A 17,563-nucleotide genomic window follows, 5' to 3' on the forward strand; every position below is an offset into this window, starting at 1 on the left:
TCTTCGTACAAAGGTACTTCTAATTTACACACTAAAGACGAGGCACTACAGGTGAAATGCGGCCACAACCGAAACTAATTAACTAATGTTCTGTATATCGGCAATTTATTCGACGGTCACCTTTATCTTTTATGAACCTTTTCCCTCTTAAATTCTTGTGCCTGATTCTAATATTATACCATTCAAAGACTATCAAAGTTGTTCTCGAGAAGCTAACCCAATACTCTATGAATACAATCAGTCCTCCATTATTTCATCGCGCCTCGCAAGAATTTCGGTGCTTCGTAGACCAAGAAGTCCTTCCCTTTGAAATACCAAACAAGGCAACCCATCAGTGTCCAACCTCCAAAATGACCTGTTCCTGTTGATTGCCCTACTGGAACAACCATCATCTTCCGTTGAGCCTCTGCCAAGTACGTACGTGCGCCTTCCTGTTCCATCATGCCTGCGACAATGTTTGCTGCGACAACATCACCTTGAATCGACACTCTGGAGAGAAGTCGATCAGCATGCATGGTGATGTCACCCAGCGCGTAGATGTTGCTGCAGGGTTTGTCTTGCTGCAGCACGCGAAGTTGGTCGTCAACGTTAACCCAACCCCCCGCGTTCAAGAATCGCTTGGGTATAAAGTCGTTGTTTGGAACAACACCAGTACTAGCAATGTACTGGTCTGCCGTAATTGTCCTTCCAGAAGCCAGCTTAACGGACCAGACCTTGGCATCTGCGCTGTATTGGGCGCTTTCCACGCGAGAGCCGAGAATCACATGGACATTCTTCTGGTTCAAGAGTGCAAGGCTTCTTTTCTGGACAGTTGGAGTTGCTCCGACAAGAAGAGCATCGGTTTGCGACACCAATATGATCTTCTTACCGCCCGGGGCCTCTGCAAGTTCACCCGCCATTTCAACCCCAAGCGGCCCTCCGCCACCGATTATGATGCTGTCGGCCGCTGCGAGCTTTTTCTGGGCTTCATGTATAGCAGCCTTCGTATCTTCAAAAGCCGTAGCTTTGAATGGGATCTTGAGCCCAGACTGGCCGAGTGTAGCCGGCGTGGTGCTCCCAGAGGCAATGACGAGGTAGTCGTATCCAAAAGTGTTTCCCGTTGTGACAGCTGAGTCGGTAATGACAGAAGCAGACACAGTCTTCTTTCCATCATCAATAGCTACGGCGACACCTCTGATGAATGTAAACTTGTCGCTGGAATGCTCGCTGAACGCATCGGTGATCGAGTGTAGGTATGAGCTCTGCTGCAAGCTGTTGCTCTTTACCAAGAAACGAGGCGCAGCAATGTTGAAATAGTAATCCTGAGAAGGGGAAATGAGGGTGATGTGTACTCTGGTAGTACGACGGAGTAGCTTTTGACAGACGGCGAGGCCCGCGTGTGAGCCGCCGATGACGACCACGGAAACAGTTCTTTGTGCCATTTTGCAGACGTGGGCTGCTGTGTTATGAGGAAGGATGAATGTGTGCCTCGGCTTGCAAGAACCAAATTTCGGATAGTTAAATGAGTTTAAATAGAAAATGCTAACGATAGAGGTGTAATTTCTGCACAAAGACCACACATGCCACCACCGGCGCAACATTTACAAAAGTTGCTCCGACAACACCATTTATTAACGTTAGCGCCCTAAAGGCGCCGGAGGATCAGCAGCAGGACGCCACTCTAATTTACGCATAGGACAATTGATTTACGCAATGTAATACATGATAATAGAAAGAGTCTCCAGAGCTGCCACCCTAATGTAAGAATTAACAAGGATCATTTGATTTTAAAAGAGCTTGCAGTCCCTGCTTGCTTCCGCAAAATTAACAGCTACGAATGCAAACATGCAAACAGACACCAATAGATTCAAGGCCATCATTATTGGCGGAGGGCCCGTTGGCCTTGCGGCTGCTCATGCGCTTCACTTGGCCAATATCGATTTTGTCCTGCTGGAGCGTCGACCATCCATTATCGAAGACAAGGGCGCTAGTCTTATTGTCCATGCTCATACCCTCCGAGTATTTCACCAGTTTGGAATCCTAGATGAACTGCTCGCTCATGGGTCGGAACTGTCGCACCATCTCTCCTTCACGGCGAGCGGCCATGTCTTTAACGAAGGCAGAAGATATCTGCAGATCCGCGAAAAGTAAGTCCAGTTACACCGTGCATCACTCTCGCTGTGGAGACTATAGCTAACGCGCGAGCGCCCAGTCACGGCCATGGACCAGTTGCCTGTCACCGTGCCGAACTGGTCGAGGCAATGTACAACGGTCTGCCAGCAGCTGCGCGAGCCAAGATCTTGACAAACAAGAAGCTGTGCAAGATTCAGCAAACCGAAGATGGTGTCACGGTAGCATGTGCTGACGGCTCGCTGTTTGTTGGAGACATCGTCATTGGCGCCGACGGCGTGCACAGCAAAACGAGGGGACTGATGCGCGATCTGGCTCTGGCGCAAGACCCATCGCGGCCATGGGATCCAGAGCATCCTTATACGGCAACGTACAAGCTTCTTTTTGGATCGTTCCCGTCTCCGTCTCCGCCCGGACAGGGATATGATATCCAGGATAAGGGCAAGGCCATCATGTACTTTAGCGGGCCCAAACGCGGATGGTTCTTCTTATACAAGAAGCTGCCGAAGCCAGTACGGGAGCGCACAACGTACAGTGATGAAGACGTCGCGGCCATGGCTCAGGAGTTCGCAGATTTCCCGCTGACACGAGAACACAAAGTCAAGGACGTCTTGCCACACATGTTGGGCTCTGGGTTGACCAATCTCGACGAGGGCCTAGTCAAGAACTGGAGCTTTGGGCGCATTGTTCTCGCCGGGGACTCCTGCCATAAAATGACCACCCATCTGGGTCTCGGCTTCAACCATGGAATCCAAGATGTGGTGGTCCTCTGCAACAACCTTGTCAAGGCCTTGAACGAGACGGCCGGTCGCAGCCCGGATTCCAGTACTCTCTCACTACTGTTTCAAGATTATGCGGCGCATCGGATGAGTTCACTTTCCTCACTCCAAGGAGACATCGTGAAATCTGGACTGGAGACACGCATGCACGCTTGGGAGAATTGGGGCTACCGCATCCTGTCGAGATACCTGTCGGTGCCGCTTCTGATAGAGGATCTTTTTATGCGGTTTATTATGGCCCCGGAGTTTCGAAAGGGTTGCGTACTAGACTACGTGCCCAAGGAGGAGCGGATGAAGGGTAGCATCAGTTGGATACATCCCTTGCCCGTGTAAAGCCCTAGCTAGCAATATTTTGTACTAGACTTGCGCGGCAGCTAGTAAAATAGACTCGGCAGACTGGAGAAATTTTAGCCACCTCGGGTGAAGTGGTGCTTCAAATCGGGACAATATTAAAGCAATGTGCTGGTACGAGAGCGGTCCTTTGACGGCCTGACTGAAGCTTTCAAACGATACTATTCACACGGTGAGTAAGCGATATTTGCATCTACTCAGCACACGGACACTTACATGCAAGAAGTTTAGCCTGGGTCCAGAGACTCCCGAAGTGCTTGAGCTGTAGATGCATAATGGTGATGCCGTGGTGGATACTGTTCAGGAGGTCATAGTCCATTGTGATGTCAAACTTTTGGTGCATATCCAGGAATACGAGGGCGGTAAATGTCGTAAACGTAATCGCCGGGTCTACTATATTGCAGAAGGCGCTATCCCACTGACTCGCGAGCGTGGCAATGTCCTGACACGCTTCAAGCACTCGCTGCCAGTTGGTCATCCAGTCACCCGCTTGCCGATGCCCGCATGCAACAATGGCAAGGAGCAAATGAGCCATTCGGATATGGAAGACGGTAATGATACGTCCATGGTGCTCCTCTGGCGACTCGTTGGAAAAGGCACGCCGTCGGGGATTCAACCAGCCGGTGGGCAGCGACAAGTGCAGTATTGCCAGTTGCCGTTCGACACTAGCAACTCGAGAAGCAATGCCGTCCGGGAGTTGAACAAGATGCAGACGAGTCGCAGCGCCGGCCTGGCGCAGGACGGAAACGGTGATGTTGTGTATATTCTCGGTCGACGTATGAGCATCTGCGATGATAGCAGGAAGGACGTTCGATAACTGCTCGCATGTTGTAGGCAACAATATCTTCTGAGGGTTATCTGCAGTCGGATCTTGATTGAATGACGTGTTCATTAGGTCGTCGTTAATCAGATATGGGGCCCCGGAGGCGAGATTCGAGTAGGTGTCGAGGCGATATAGACACCACCATAGTCGGCGCCATTCTCGCATATCATCGTCGCTTACAGCCGCCCATTCAGTGCTCTGACTAGCGATAAAATCTAGGCGATCTAGGCCAACATGGTAGGCCATGCGTGTGACGCGGCTAATTCGCAACCATGACCGGTGTCCTGGGAACTGGTGGAATTCATAAAACGCCAGAAGGTACGATTTTCGAAACTGGTCAAGTGATGGGTTATCCTCTGCAAACTCGTCGTCGAGCAGACTTGCGCTGAGTAATGATTCGAACTTGAGCTGAAGTTCAGCGATGCGATGGCTCTGAAACGATGGATCTAGCATGGCGGAAAGCAAGGCCATGGTCAAAATAAGATCCGGCGCGTGACGTCCCTCGCTGTACTGGTCAAAGAATCTAGCCTTGGCAAAGATCGGGTTTGCATCTTGAATAAACCCTAAAAACCCTTTGATGCTGCGATGGCTTTTAGCATTTGGGTTGTGCTCTGGCCGGGGGGCGGGGGGAGGGGCAGGCCGGACTTACAGGCACGCTTCATCCGTTGCCGAAAAAAGAGGAGCGGCTGCGTCTATGACACGGCTCGCAGTCCGGCTCTGAAGACTTGGGCAGCTGATGCTCAATGAAGGTGTTGGGTGACTTGTCGGCGTGGGCAAACGTTCTCTAGGAGAATCATACTCCACGTCTAGCTGTAGCACGTCGGGGCCAGCGTCTAGACCAGGCTCTATGTCTGTCGCCGATGTTAATACTGCTATTCGTGGCAGATTTACTCGTGAAGTATGCTCACCCGATGCATCTCGCGTTTTGGAAGTACGAGTGATGTACCGAGAGCCGCGCTGAGGGCCCGGCTTACGCCTTGTGGAGGTGTACTCGCAGGTTTCGCCGAGCTCTAGACATCTGGAGCAAGAGGGTCGTGCTTGGTTACCTGGGATGGATTAGGGTCTTGGCCTGATTCGATAGGGATAAAGTAGCCGTACATTTCACCTTTTTGCTGCACAAGTATTAGCACGGCGTTGCTACTTGGGCAATGTGAGGAAGCACCGAGACTTACGAGATGCATCGGTCGCACACTCTCAGTGGCATGGCTGGACAAGCTGTGGCTGGCCGATTGATGTCGCATAACAGCCCATGCAACGTAAATGCTACAGTACTACAGTACAAGGCGCACAATATCGGTTACCTTGTCAAGATAAAGCGGAGGTGTCCAACTAAGTCGTCTGCCACTTGCAAGGCGATATGTGAACAAGTCAAAAATTGAAGCTGGTGGTACGGAGCAACTTTGGGCCGATGCCAGCTGAGGACTGTGGCAAAAGTTGCTCCGGGTTGGTCGGTCACACACTTTTTGGTAGGCTCTAGCTATACTGCTCTTTAATACTTGGTATACTATTATAATAGTATAAACAATATTAACTATTTCTCTATATTTCGTGGTGAGACGAATTATTTTTGCTAAAGATGCTTCTATTTTACTCTGTAGACTACGTTTAATTTCGCAATGCGTCCAGCCAGGGGTGTCTCAAGATTTTCTTGATATCTGGCCTCTCGCTGGGATCCAGCTTCATCACAAGTTGTAAAAACGACGCAAATTCCTCCCGATCTTCTTTATTCAACCCCTCTAGCCACACCTCGGAGTCTAAGCGCGGCCGATCAAACTTCTCTGGGAAGCCAGATACCGTGCCGTCATCATTAAAGATCTCCTTGACCAGTTCCGGGTCTCCTTTGGCGAGGAGCGTCCTCGGAAACGGCCCGAAAAAGTCGACCATCTCAGCCAGATGCTTCCGAACGTCATAGTGACTCGACTCCTCTCCAGGCTTGCGGACCATTCCAGAAAACATGCGGATGGCACGATAGACTTCCAAAACGACAGCACCTAGGTTCCACCAGTCGGTCGTCTCGTCCCAGGGAGCTTTTATGAGGACCTCCGGCGCTCGAAGAGCCACTGGCTGAATCTTCTCAGTTAAGTGGTTGTCTTTCCAGCTCGCCACGCCCCAATCTCCCAACACTGCGCTGAAACCGTCGAGGCTACCACTCTTGTCTTTCTCGAAATAGTATTGTCGCAGCGAGCATGAAGGTATAGGCATGTAAGGGACGTCGCGGTCTTGATGTGGTGGCTTTTGGTCTCGGAAGTAACGTTCCAGCAAACTACGGTCGCGAATCTGGACAAATATGTTGCCTGGTTGAATGTCTAGTCATTGGATTTAGTCGCTTATCAGGAACAGAAAAGCAAACCGAATATGCGGGGGCGTCTACCTGTGTGTATGGCGCCTTGGCTATGGGCATAATCAAGCGCCAGGGCAATCTCAATGGTAAAACGTCTCATGGTGGAATATGGCACAAGACTTCGATTAAACCACGCTCCAAAGCTGCGTAGTGTCTCGGCCATGAGAGGAAATACAAGACAGACGTGCTTTCCGTTGGGGCCTTCGATTTCAAAGTCATCTAGCAGATGGCAGATGAAAGGGTAGCCTAGCATAGTGCGTTTTCCGTCGCGAAGGTGTTTCAAGATTTCTCGCTCGAAAATATCCTTCTCCGTATAATAGCACTCGCCGCTCAGCACTTTCAGGGCAACATACTCGTGTTCGTGGCCGCATCTATTGAGAATTAGAAGTGCAGTGCATCATTGCCTCAAGTGTACTCACTCACGGTTAGTGTCCCGCACCAACCAAACGGTGGAATAGGCACCATAGCCGATCTTGTTAAGGACAATGTAGTGGTCCTCGAAAATGTCATCGACGTAAACGGGATGAAACCCTCCAGCACGGTAGGCACCACGACCTTCCTCGATCTCGGAACCCTGAACTAATTTCTGATCATCCATGCTTGATGTTTGTTGGAACAGGCTCGTTGGTTGACTCCACGGCTGGGGTTTAACGGTGAAAGGTGATGACGTAATCAGCATTTCTGTAGTCTTGCGGTTACTCATCGGCGTCTGCTCTGAGCCCTCTCCGCGCTATGTCAGGGCATGAGCCCAGCATGCATACAAAATGGCCCGACTCGACAGTTGTAACATTTCACGTTTTTTCAATTACCAAGATATGACAGAAATTCAATGAGTGAGATCCAATAGATGCTGTTGTGGTGCTGCTGCCTGGAGCTGTCTCTGCAGCCACGGCGCTTAATCCGCCTGATCTCCCATAGCCGTGTGTACTGGTTGGCATTTGAACGTGCGCGCTCTGTTACATCCCCTCTATCATTTCATACGGGCTGCAGGTTGCCCTCTTGGTTGGCAGTCAGTCACGAAGAGAAACTTCCTCCTCGCGAGCCCGATGGAGGGTCTTGGAAATCATGGCGCGTACTGAGAAGCAGGAAGGACGTAATAAGCTCATGCTGTCTATATAAAGGCATCCAAAGTCCCGAGAACATGAATGCGAGACTCTCCAGCATACACAGCCTTCATAACCGCAAAATTTTTGGGAATTTCGAATCCTTTGCACGCAAAAATGGAAGTTTCTTTTACTGAAGAGCTTAAAAGATCGCCTTCAGCCGAGCAAGCAGCGCAGGCCCAGGGTGAGGAATCAATCCACGAAATCCACTGGTTGACCAATATATTGACCTCAACACGCGTCAACGTCAACCCACGACTTGAATTGTTACATAATCAACCAATCCACGGTGCTGCGCATTTTGATGGACGATATGGATGGATTGACCAGTCGTCCAGCATCGCGAGAAACGGAAGCTCTGCTGCAGGGTAAGAGGCCAACCTAAGTCGCTCGCTGGGGCCGACGTAACACTAGTTGTCGGCACTATCCACCCACTACAGTACGGCGGGCGCGCCTTGTCGCGTCCTGCGACGCGTCGCCATTTTAGGCCACCTGCAACACGAGGCGACTGGCAGCTGAAACATGGCCGAGCCAGTAACTACCAACATCGAACCTAAAACACCAGCTAGCGATGATACCCCGCACGATGCTTTACTGCTCCCGAGGCTTGCCCTTCTAGACGCGGGAAAAATTCCTTTGACATCCTGGACGCCATCCTCAGATGAGGAGCAGCGCATATTCCGCGTCTGGAAGGGCTTCACACTAGCCGAACGAACCAAGGATACGGTGTCTTGGATATGGGACTACGGCGTTGAGATTCAATCAGAAGCGTCCAGGCGATGGATCTGCATGCCGTGCGTGCGCCAAAAAGCATCATCACCACAGTCATACGAATCAAGAGGCACACAGAATGCCGAGCACCACCTCTGGAAGTCTCACGGCTACTGGGATCCGTCAGGACGACGACGAACGCCACTGCAGACGAAAGAGGGAAGGAAAGCCTTCGCATCGATCACAGACCTCATGGGCCTCAAACGTTTGGAGCCTAACGACCAGGCCCTGGCGAACAACCTAATCCGACGATTCGATCAAGCCGAGTTCCAGAAGCTGGTGGTGAACTGGATAGTAGAGAGCCAGCAGTCATTCAGGCAGGTCGAACATCCACGTCTGCGACAAATATTCGAATACCTGAATCCTGCGGTGCGTATCAAGGATGCGCATGTTACTGCTAAGACTATCCAGAGCTTGGCTATTCAGCAGTTCGAGCGCCATCGCGATGCCGTTCAGCATGCATTGAGGAGGTCTCCGGGCCAGATACATATCGCTTTCGATGGCGCGAGGACCAGAAACCGTCACGCATTATACGGCGTGACGGCTGTCTTCCGAGATGAGGACAACCAACTCCGAAAGCTTGTCCTGGGCATTCCGGAGCTGGTGGAACGACACTCCGGCGAGAATATCGCTGCTGAGATCCTTGACATTATTCGCTCCTTCGGCATCGAGGACAAAGTGGGTTACTTCACCCTCGACAATGCAGCGAACAACGACACGGCGATGCGCGAGATCGCGCAAGAGTTGCACTTCGATCCGGTGCGACGGCGCGTTCGATGCGTTGGCCACATTCTCAATCTCGTCGTCAAGTCCCTTCTGTTTGGAAAAGATGTCGAGGCGTTTGAGGACACCGTCGCGAAGGGCGAAGCACTGGCAAGGGCAGCGCACGACACGTGGATGCGGAGAGGCCCCGTCGGCAAAGCTCACAACTTTGCCATTTGGGTCCATCGGTCGGATGTTCTGACGCAGTTGCTTCGCCAAATCCAACAAGACTCGTATGCGGCAGCTGACGACGCCGAAGTTGGGAAGCAACGGCCAGTCGACGTGGTTATTGACAACGATACCAGATGGCTATCCCAATACTACATGATCAAGCGGCTGTTGCGACTGCAGCCTTTCTATGAAGAGTTCATTGCTAAAGCAAAGAGAATCTTCCGAGATGGCCGGAGAGGAGAGGTAGGCCGGAGGTTTCCTCCTTGTCTTGAGGAGTCAAGCTTCCTCACCGAGAACGATTGGGCGGTGCTCAGGACTTTTGACGAGATCCTCTCGGACTTCCACGTGGTTGTACAAGCGCTCCAGGGCGATGGGCAGCCGCGTTGTCGCGCCTCCGGCATACGAGAGACCTTCGGTTCGATGACTGACGTGCTAGAGGCATTTGAGTTCCTTCTGAGCAAGCTGGAAGACGCAAAGTCGCAGATCGAGACGCATCCCGAGCCGGAGCATTTTGGCATTAACGTCAATCTTGGCTGGATGAAGCTGGACAAGTACTATAATACCTTGAGAGACACGCCGGTCTACTACGCTGCCGCTGCTTTGCATCCTGGGCTGCGATGGACTTATTTTGACGAGATTTGGGGCCGGCACCACCCGGAATGGGTTGAAGAAGCGAAGCAGATTGTGCAGCAGCTCTGGAGCAATGAATATAGTAACCTGCAAATCACAGTCGCATCCACTGCCGATGGGCCAGCGCTAAAAAAGCAGAAGACTGTGCTGTCCTCATTTGATAGGTACCGTAATAGACACCGGCAAAGCAATGCACCCACTGCCGGAGCAGATGAATACGCACGCTGGCAAGCTAGCATGTCGGAGCTGGACAGAGATGTGGCTGACCCGGTGGAGTATTGGCACCTGAAGAGATTCGAGTATCCTAAGCTGTCTCGAATGGCACTTGATGTGATGACAGTGCCGGCCATGAGCGCAGAGTGCGAGAGGCTGTTCTCGGCAGCAGGGCTAATGGTTACTCCGCTGCGGAACAGGATGGATGCAGGAACAATTGGACTTATCCAAACCTTACGCTCGTGGCTACGCGCGGGAATAATCAAGGATGTTGACAATATACTGCTGGACAGGGCTGTATCAATGGGGCTTGGGGAGGATTGCTCAACGGAGGAGTTTCGAGGATGAGGCGGGGTAAGGGGGTTTCACGATAGCTTCAAAATTACTCAATTAGGAAATCGATGTGGAGACGACATGGGTCCTCAATATTGTGGCCATCAACCCACGAGAAGGCTTCGTGGACTCAACCCACGACAGCGCTGCTGAGTAAGCTGTCAATTCCATCCACGACAAGCACTCGTGGACGTGGGTGGATTGATTCCTCACCCTGCGCAGGCCTACGCGCAGACGGACACTCGCCCGATCGCAAAGGCACTTGTCAAATGTACACCCGCGAGTGTGTAAGCCTTTTCATCTGCTCTCTACTTGTTGATGCTACTTTGTTGATGCTAAAACCAAAAAAATAAAAACAATAGCGGTGGCGAATCCTGGCACAGAGGCGGCACTGACCCAAACTCGCCAGAGCACATCACCGTGGAATACAAGGATGCTAAGAATGGCCACATTACGACGAAGCACATCAACCGCGAAGGAAAGGCGGTTTAAAGGAGCCATCTAACATGCCAACGTCGAACTCTCTATGCCAGGATGGGTAACTGATTAGGTTCGGCGATCGGTCGCCGCAGGGAGGTAGCGCGGAGTACATTGCGGGGAGTTTACGAAGGAGAAGCTGTTGTCAGGCGCTTGGAGGGGGCAGCAATGCTTCCAATCGTTCCCGCAACCCAGCCTTGAACATCTGTGAATACAAGCACTTCCCCTGCATTGTTATTGTTGAACCTGCGAAAATAGCCTGGTCAATCCCGGCTTGTGATTAGTCGGAATGGAGTAGGTAGTGCCCCTCTCTTACCTGGGCTCACCCCACACAGCGATGGAGACAGACGTAGGCGAATTAGCTAAGTAGATATCATCAAGAACCATGAATAACACCAAATTGGCCCCATTATCCCTTCATTATTTACCCTTTTCCAACCCTTATGAAACCTAGCTCCATCGAGACAGCCTCTTCAGCAGCCCGAATTTGTATAGGCGTGGAATTTCGGCGCAATAACCCGTCTCTATCCAAACGGGTTCCCTTCGACTGAACATCTCACCCACGCCTCTCTACAGCAAAGTTAGCCCGAAAGGTAGAAACATAACAAACTGTTGGTATCACAAGGGGTTGATGTGCGCGCTTAGGGAGGTTTGGGTTGATTTCACTTGATTGAAGCTATCAACGCTGGTTGGCTCGAAGGCCTTATGGATATAGATAAATGTGGGTCAAACCTCTATTCTGGCCAATGAGAGCCATCCGTTGGCCCAATGCAGCAACACAAACTGTTGGCCACATACGACAGTACAGAGTATCTGCCTGCTTCATTTTCCCCATTTCAATCATAGAAAAGCCCAGGCGATGGCTGCTGATACTTTTGCGGTGAGCACCCTCTGTTCGCGAAACTTGTGGCAGTGACTACTCTAATTTTGATCCGCGGCCGAGATTGTGCCCCTGAAGATCCATACACCGCAAAATGCCGCTGTCAAGGAGGTTAGACTCTGGCAGAACTACTAGAGCCAAGCGGCTAATCGAACATTCCTTGAAGAGCCCTACAGACACGACATACCCGGGCAACATAGACCGGGGCATTTAGAAAAAGCGAAACACCAGAGGCATCATCAGGAGAAGTCCGCTGGGGACTAGAGAATGACCTTGACTTCAGTAAAACCAGTAATTCAGGGCGGAGGGAATTTACGACTGGCGAGGCTTCTCGTGCGCATTTCAAGCGGTTGATATACATGACCGCCTGGCTGTCTGGTTATGTGGCTGGTTTATGGATTCCTATGTATTCGGCGTTAGCAAAGCCCACTGCTTTTCCTGTACCCCGTCTCCAAGAGTTTCCCATTCCGAATCAATATGAGTCAAGAACTTACACGCAAGTAGTTGACTCATTTATCATTGCCTACTAGAGAAACACACTAAAATAATAACCAAGAGGCTCTCTTGGACGTCAGCGAAACTGCACGGACAATCCAAAATAGCGCGTTGCCTAACTAATAATAATGTTCGTCTCGAATGTCCCCGCTGGCAAGCTCAGTAAACTTGACCCCTTTCATATCCAGGCCCCCCTTTCCAATGGCTGAGCCACCAGCTGTCTATCCTTTGTTCCTGCAGGATACGGTCAAGGCAAACCAAGTGCTAATTCTGCTCACTCTGCACTTTAACGATGTCCTCGATGTGGAACTGGTTCGCTCGTCGCTCTCAACGCTTCTCCGGATAGGACACTGGCGAAAGTTGACAGGCCGCCACTACAGAACTGTATGATCGCCCCTGACCATCCTATTAACGGCCTACAGCAAGAAACTTCAACACCCTTGAGTACTGCGTAACTGACCAACTCCCTGCCAGCCCAATGGCAACTGGGAGCTTCGCGTTCCTGCGCGATTTACGCCACAACACCCAGACTTTACTTTTACTCACCAGACATACGCCGCAGACTTGGCTTCCCATCCTCTGGGTAAGCTGTACCCTTCAGCAACGAAAGATGCTTCAACTCAACCCATCGACGTCGCCATCAAACCACTTCTCGTTCCTCATGAGTTCCCGACTAGTTTTGATGAAATGGTCAAGCAGCAGTGGCCGCAACTGACGCTCTCTGTCTCCTCCTTCAACGACGCCACTATTTTATCACTTCTACTACCTCACACGGCGATGGATGCCAGTGCCATCACATCCCTTCTAGAAAATTGGTCCCTTGTGATGGCCGGCGCTGAAGGCAAGGTTGAAAGCGTTTATGGGAGGTCCGAGGATCCTCTGCGAGTTCTTGACTCAGATACCGAGACAATGGAACCACACATACTTGACAATAAGCGCATGAAGTGGTTGCAAGTTATCGCCTTTGTCGCACGTTTTGTCTGGCGCAAAAAAATGTGGCCTGCTGCGGAGACGCGTGTGATTTATCTGCCAGAGGATGTGCTCGACGCCCTTAAATCGCGAACGACTGGCGAGGCACAGATTGCGGCACCGCAACCCGACGCATTCATATCCGAAGGTGATGTCCTCGCAGCCTGGCTCACTCGCGCAACTGTCAGTGCTACCCGGCGCAAGATGCCAGCTACGATGCTGGATGTCGTAAATATCCGCAATCGAATTTCGGCGCTGGGCGGCAGGGATGAGATTTTTCTCCAGAACATGCTTGGTATTGTATTTACACCGTTGTCTGTGGAAGACACACAGGGTTCCGTTGGCAAGATCGCGCTGCTGCATCGGCGTGCCATAACCGAACAGCTGTCAGAGCAACAGGCGACGAGACATTTGCGGAGGATGCGTCGTGCGATAAGAAAGGCCCCCTTGAGTTTGCCGCCCGTCTTTTACGGTCGCTCATCCGCAGTCTGCCTGGTGTCTAACAATGTGAGCAAGTCGGGCTATGTTGCAGCGGTCGACTTTAGTCCAGCCGTGTCGGGTGCGTCAATGGAGAGACAAAATCCACCCGGAACACCAGTTTTCGGCATCACCATGCCGGCAGAAATGTCGCACATGATGGGCTTCAATTCCGTGTGGGGAAAGGACAACCAGGGAGGATTCTGGCTCTCAGCGACCATGTGTCGGACTGGATGGGACATTTTGGACAAGGACATCGCAGAGCTATCTAAACGTGTCGCCACGGGCTCGGCGGCAAGCAACAGCGCCTGAGCCAAGTCAAGCGGTCCCCGCGCTGTGAGCCAAGAGCGGTGTTGCCTGTTACTACCAGTTCAAACCTCCCTCTTTTATTATATAGAATCAACCTCCGAATATTTGCTGTTTGCGCCAAGGCCTGAGCGAGTGTAGCTTGTTGTTTGTAGGAAGATGGTCAAGCTGGTACCCGCCCCGAGCCTTGTGAGCCGGTCAGTGGGTACTCGACCCGGGGCCTTTCCGGAGACCGATTATTTAAATCACGACATTTGATATCGCATCATCCCGAAAGTCGTAATTCATCAACTTCCTTTACAAGATAAGAGAATGGGCATCAAAGAAGCCGCATTTTCTGCCCGGCCCGGCTCTCTGTTGCCACCTCCGTATGAGGCGGCGGCTTACCCGACCGAGCAGCCGCGACACCGTCTACTCGTCAGGCAGTGGTTGTCGCTGCGAACCCTCCTCAGCCTCGCCATCACTACGTGTGTGCTCTGGCTGTGCATCGCAAATCATCATGCGCCCCGCGACACCGCTCGTGTCGTCGATGACCGATTTACCATCGCCCTGGAACAATGCCAAGCTCGCCATCTGCTCCCTTCGAAACCCGACCCTGCATCCAGAACCCAGAATTCGCGATGGGCTGCGGAGTATGGCCAGAAGCAGCGCATAGTCCTGAGGAATGTGACGCTCTTTGATGGCGAGAGCTTCATTGAGCACGCTGTGGACGTAACCTTTGCAAGAGGGCTGGTCGAGTCTATCCAAAAGTCGGGTGGAGAGAGCTTCCAGAAGGGCGCTATCGTCTACAATCTTCACGGGCGATACGTGACTCCCGGCCTGGTCGACATGCACTCACACCACATGGTTATCCCGTGGCCGGGAACGGAAATGACCGCGGACGGCGCCGAGGTTCATCCTGACACCAAGGCAGTCACCAGTCAAATGCGCGTCGTAGACGCACTCAAAGCATTCGATGAAGGGACGGTCATCATCGCGTCTGGTGGTATTACAACATCTCTCATCATTCCAGGCTCGGCCAACCTCATTGGTGGAGAGGGCGCACCGGTGAAGAATGCCCTGTATAGCGGTGCCAATGCTGAACCGATCGTCGAGGAGGTGCTGCTCGAGCGCGGGATGCCGCAGCACGAGCGCCAAAGGTACATGAAAATGGCACTTGGCGAGAACCCCAAGAGGGTTTGGGGGTATAGTCGGCTCGGCAATGCGTGGCATTTGCGAGAGCACTTCCAAAAGGCCAAGGACGTGATGCAGTCACAAGATGACTATTGCGCGGGCTTGGAAGTGGCGATTCGGAGCAATTTGCAGGCGAAGGAGAGTTTCCTGGCTGCAAATGGAAAGTTTCCATTCAACCTGGAGCTCGAGAGTATGGTTGCTCTACTCCGGGGTCAGGTCTCGCTTCACAACCACAACTACGAACCACAGGATCTAGAAACAATGATCCGCATCAGCGAGGAGTTTGGCTTCAAGATTTCCGGTTTCCATCACGCGATAGAAGCTTGGCAAGTCCCCGGCATGTTGAAGGAGCGAGTCCCCAACATCACCATTGCGACATTCGCCGAGTTCAGCCTGTACAAGCATGAATCATACTGGCCCAGCCTCTACGCCGGCCACGTCCTCGATGAAAACGGGATCAGAGTGGCGTACAAGTCGGACCACGTCGAGTCTTTTACGAACGCAAAGTATTTGCTTTCCCAGGCGGCGGTCGCGCATGCCTTTCACCTGCCGGCCGAAAAGGCGCTGCAGGCAGTCACCTCCATCCCCGCCGCAGCTATTGAGCAGGACCACCGAGTCGGCTATTGCAGGGCTGGATATGACGCCGATATTGTCGTCTGGGATGACCATCCCCTCAACCGTGGCGCCACACCTTTGCAGGTCTTCATCGATGGCATTGCCCAATTGAACGAGACTGCGGTTGAGAGGAGTACAGGTTCCTCCTGGGTTGGTCAGGCAGCAAAGGGCTCTTCGGCCCAAATCACGCCCCAAGTCAAGTATGAGCCTGACGACCAGACTCGCGATGAAACTTGCCGGAGGATGACGGCGGCCAATGGCAACATTGTTATTTCAGGTATCAGCCGAACTTTTGTGCGAGGATTTCCGGAGCGGATCCGCGGAAACACCGCGACCGAGTCTGGGCCACTTCAGATGATTTTGGAAAACGGCAAGGTAGTTTGCAGTGACACTGTCGAAAACTGCAAAGATGGTCGCGCCAAGATTGAAGCGACAAAGGGATACGCCAGCCTCCAACTCACGAACGGCCACGTCGCTCCCGGATTGACCGCCCTTGCGAATGCACTGGGCACGAGGGAAATCGCTACGGACCCAGACACGGGCGATGGCAGCGCAGGTGGCCAGAGCATCACCGACCCAGAGAGCATACTCTACGCCAAGCATGCGGCCTTGCTTGACGGCAAGAGTTTTGCGCGCGCCCGCCTGGGCGGCGTCAGCCGTGCCATCACGGCCCCGATAGCTGACGGTCCTGCTCTCGTGTCGGGCGTGAGCGTTGAGATCCTGACGAGTGGTAAGAAGAGCTTGCTGCATGGTGGAATAGTCCAGGAAGAGGTTGCGCTTCACATGGCGCTCGGCGACGCTTCCGACGAAGGAAGCGGGAGTGGCGGCGTCAAAAAGCTGCGAAAAATGCTGAGCGACGGGCTTGGCAAGAACAACGCGACTGTTTTTGGACGGGTGGCCGCGGGCAGTCTCCCACTCCTCGTGTGTGCCGATAACAAGGTGTGTTGGAAACTGATGAAGCATGGCTGAGGTGTGCTAACCTGGACGACCAGTACGATATTGAGCAACTGATATGGGTAAAGAACGATCACCCAGACGCCAAACTTGTCCTTGTCGGTGCCATGGAGGCTCCTTTTGTAAGTTTCAGATTCGGGGTTGCGAGTGCATAAACAGGACTGACAAGGTTGAACAGGTCGCCGAAGATCTTGCTGCCGCTGACATCCCCGTCATCTTGACGCGCGACCGCGGTGCCCCGACGACCTTCCGTACCAGAGACGGCTTCGTGGGACCACCTCTTACACGCAGCATTGCCAGTCATCTCAAGGATGCCGGCGTGAAATTCGGCTTGGCCTTGCTTGATTTGGGTATGGAGACTCAGTTTGGTGAAAAGTTGTCAACTGCTAACCTTGGTAGGCATGCCCTCGGACTACAAGATCCACGATCTGCTACCCGAAGCCGGATGGACGGCAAAATACGCGGGTCTCAGCGATGCCGAGGCTGTCGAGCTCGTAACGAGCAACATTGAGGACATTCTCGACTTGAAGCAGAGAAGCAAGGACGTGGTTGTCTATGAGGGAGACCCATTGCACTATGGCGCCACTGTGGCCATAGTGCTGGCGGCAAATGACGAGACTGGCGGGTTGGAGGTTTCTGGATGTTTCCCGCGTGAGAATGAGTTGGTGGTTTCTGTCGAAAGCGTCTAATTAATGTAGGGGTTGATTGTCCAAGTAGGCGGCTCCGACGTGCTTTATCAGCCGAGAGGGTATGGCTGGAGACTGACTGGGTGCGGATGTGGCCCTACGGCCGAGTAATAATTTAATTACGGAGTAGGTATCCATTGATGGC

General features: G+C 52.4%; 7 protein-coding genes across 7 annotated transcripts; 4 read left to right on the top strand and 3 right to left on the bottom strand.

The window, feature by feature from the left end:
• Positions 1–248: 248 nt before the first annotated feature.
• On the bottom strand, positions 249–1,421 carry ISF_09306 (Pyridine nucleotide-disulfide oxidoreductase, NAD-binding domain protein; the record flags this gene model as incomplete). The annotated part of the gene is made up of 1 exon (XM_018852909.1): positions 249–1,421. One exon carries the CDS (start codon positions 1,419–1,421, stop codon positions 249–251), a length of 1,173 nt encoding a protein of 390 aa, XP_018699919.1.
• A 403-nt stretch (positions 1,422–1,824) lies between these two features.
• On the top strand, positions 1,825–3,221 carry ISF_09307 (Monooxygenase, FAD-binding protein; the record flags this gene model as incomplete). Its single annotated transcript, XM_018852910.1, has 2 exons — positions 1,825–2,126; positions 2,192–3,221. The coding sequence occupies 2 exons, from the start codon at positions 1,825–1,827 to the stop codon at positions 3,219–3,221; spliced, it is 1,332 nt and encodes a 443-aa protein (XP_018699920.1).
• Positions 3,222–3,432: 211 nt separating this feature from the next.
• On the bottom strand, positions 3,433–4,533 carry ISF_09308 (Transcription factor; the record flags this gene model as incomplete). The annotated part of the gene is made up of 1 exon (XM_018852911.1): positions 3,433–4,533. The coding sequence occupies one exon, from the start codon at positions 4,531–4,533 to the stop codon at positions 3,433–3,435; it is 1,101 nt and encodes a 366-aa protein (XP_018699921.1).
• A 1,134-nt stretch (positions 4,534–5,667) lies between these two features.
• ISF_09309 (Protein kinase-like domain protein) lies at positions 5,668–7,001 on the bottom strand (the record flags this gene model as incomplete). The annotated part of the gene is made up of 3 exons (XM_018852912.1): positions 5,668–6,368; positions 6,434–6,774; positions 6,823–7,001. 3 exons carry the CDS (start codon positions 6,999–7,001, stop codon positions 5,668–5,670), a joined length of 1,221 nt encoding a protein of 406 aa, XP_018699922.1.
• Positions 7,002–8,028: 1,027 nt separating this feature from the next.
• ISF_09310 (Ribonuclease H-like protein) lies at positions 8,029–10,878 on the top strand (the record flags this gene model as incomplete). The annotated part of the gene is made up of 3 exons (XM_018852913.1): positions 8,029–10,233; positions 10,448–10,539; positions 10,749–10,878. The coding sequence occupies 3 exons, from the start codon at positions 8,029–8,031 to the stop codon at positions 10,876–10,878; spliced, it is 2,427 nt and encodes an 808-aa protein (XP_018699923.1).
• A 1,561-nt stretch (positions 10,879–12,439) lies between these two features.
• On the top strand, positions 12,440–13,996 carry ISF_09311 (carbohydrate esterase family 9 protein; the record flags this gene model as incomplete). Its single annotated transcript, XM_018852914.1, has 2 exons — positions 12,440–12,622; positions 12,713–13,996. The coding sequence occupies 2 exons, from the start codon at positions 12,440–12,442 to the stop codon at positions 13,994–13,996; spliced, it is 1,467 nt and encodes a 488-aa protein (XP_018699924.1).
• Positions 13,997–14,302: 306 nt separating this feature from the next.
• Positions 14,303–17,421, top strand: ISF_09312 (carbohydrate esterase family 9 protein; the record flags this gene model as incomplete). Its single annotated transcript, XM_018852915.1, has 4 exons — positions 14,303–16,717; positions 16,771–16,854; positions 16,911–17,082; positions 17,132–17,421. 4 exons carry the CDS (start codon positions 14,303–14,305, stop codon positions 17,419–17,421), a joined length of 2,961 nt encoding a protein of 986 aa, XP_018699925.1.
• Positions 17,422–17,563: the final 142 nt, after the last annotated feature.

Source organism: Cordyceps fumosorosea, assembly GCF_001636725.1.
Source record: "Cordyceps fumosorosea ARSEF 2679 chromosome Unknown scaffold_45, whole genome shotgun sequence".
In the NCBI taxonomy this organism is placed as follows: Eukaryota; Fungi; Ascomycota; class Sordariomycetes; order Hypocreales; family Cordycipitaceae; genus Cordyceps; species Cordyceps fumosorosea.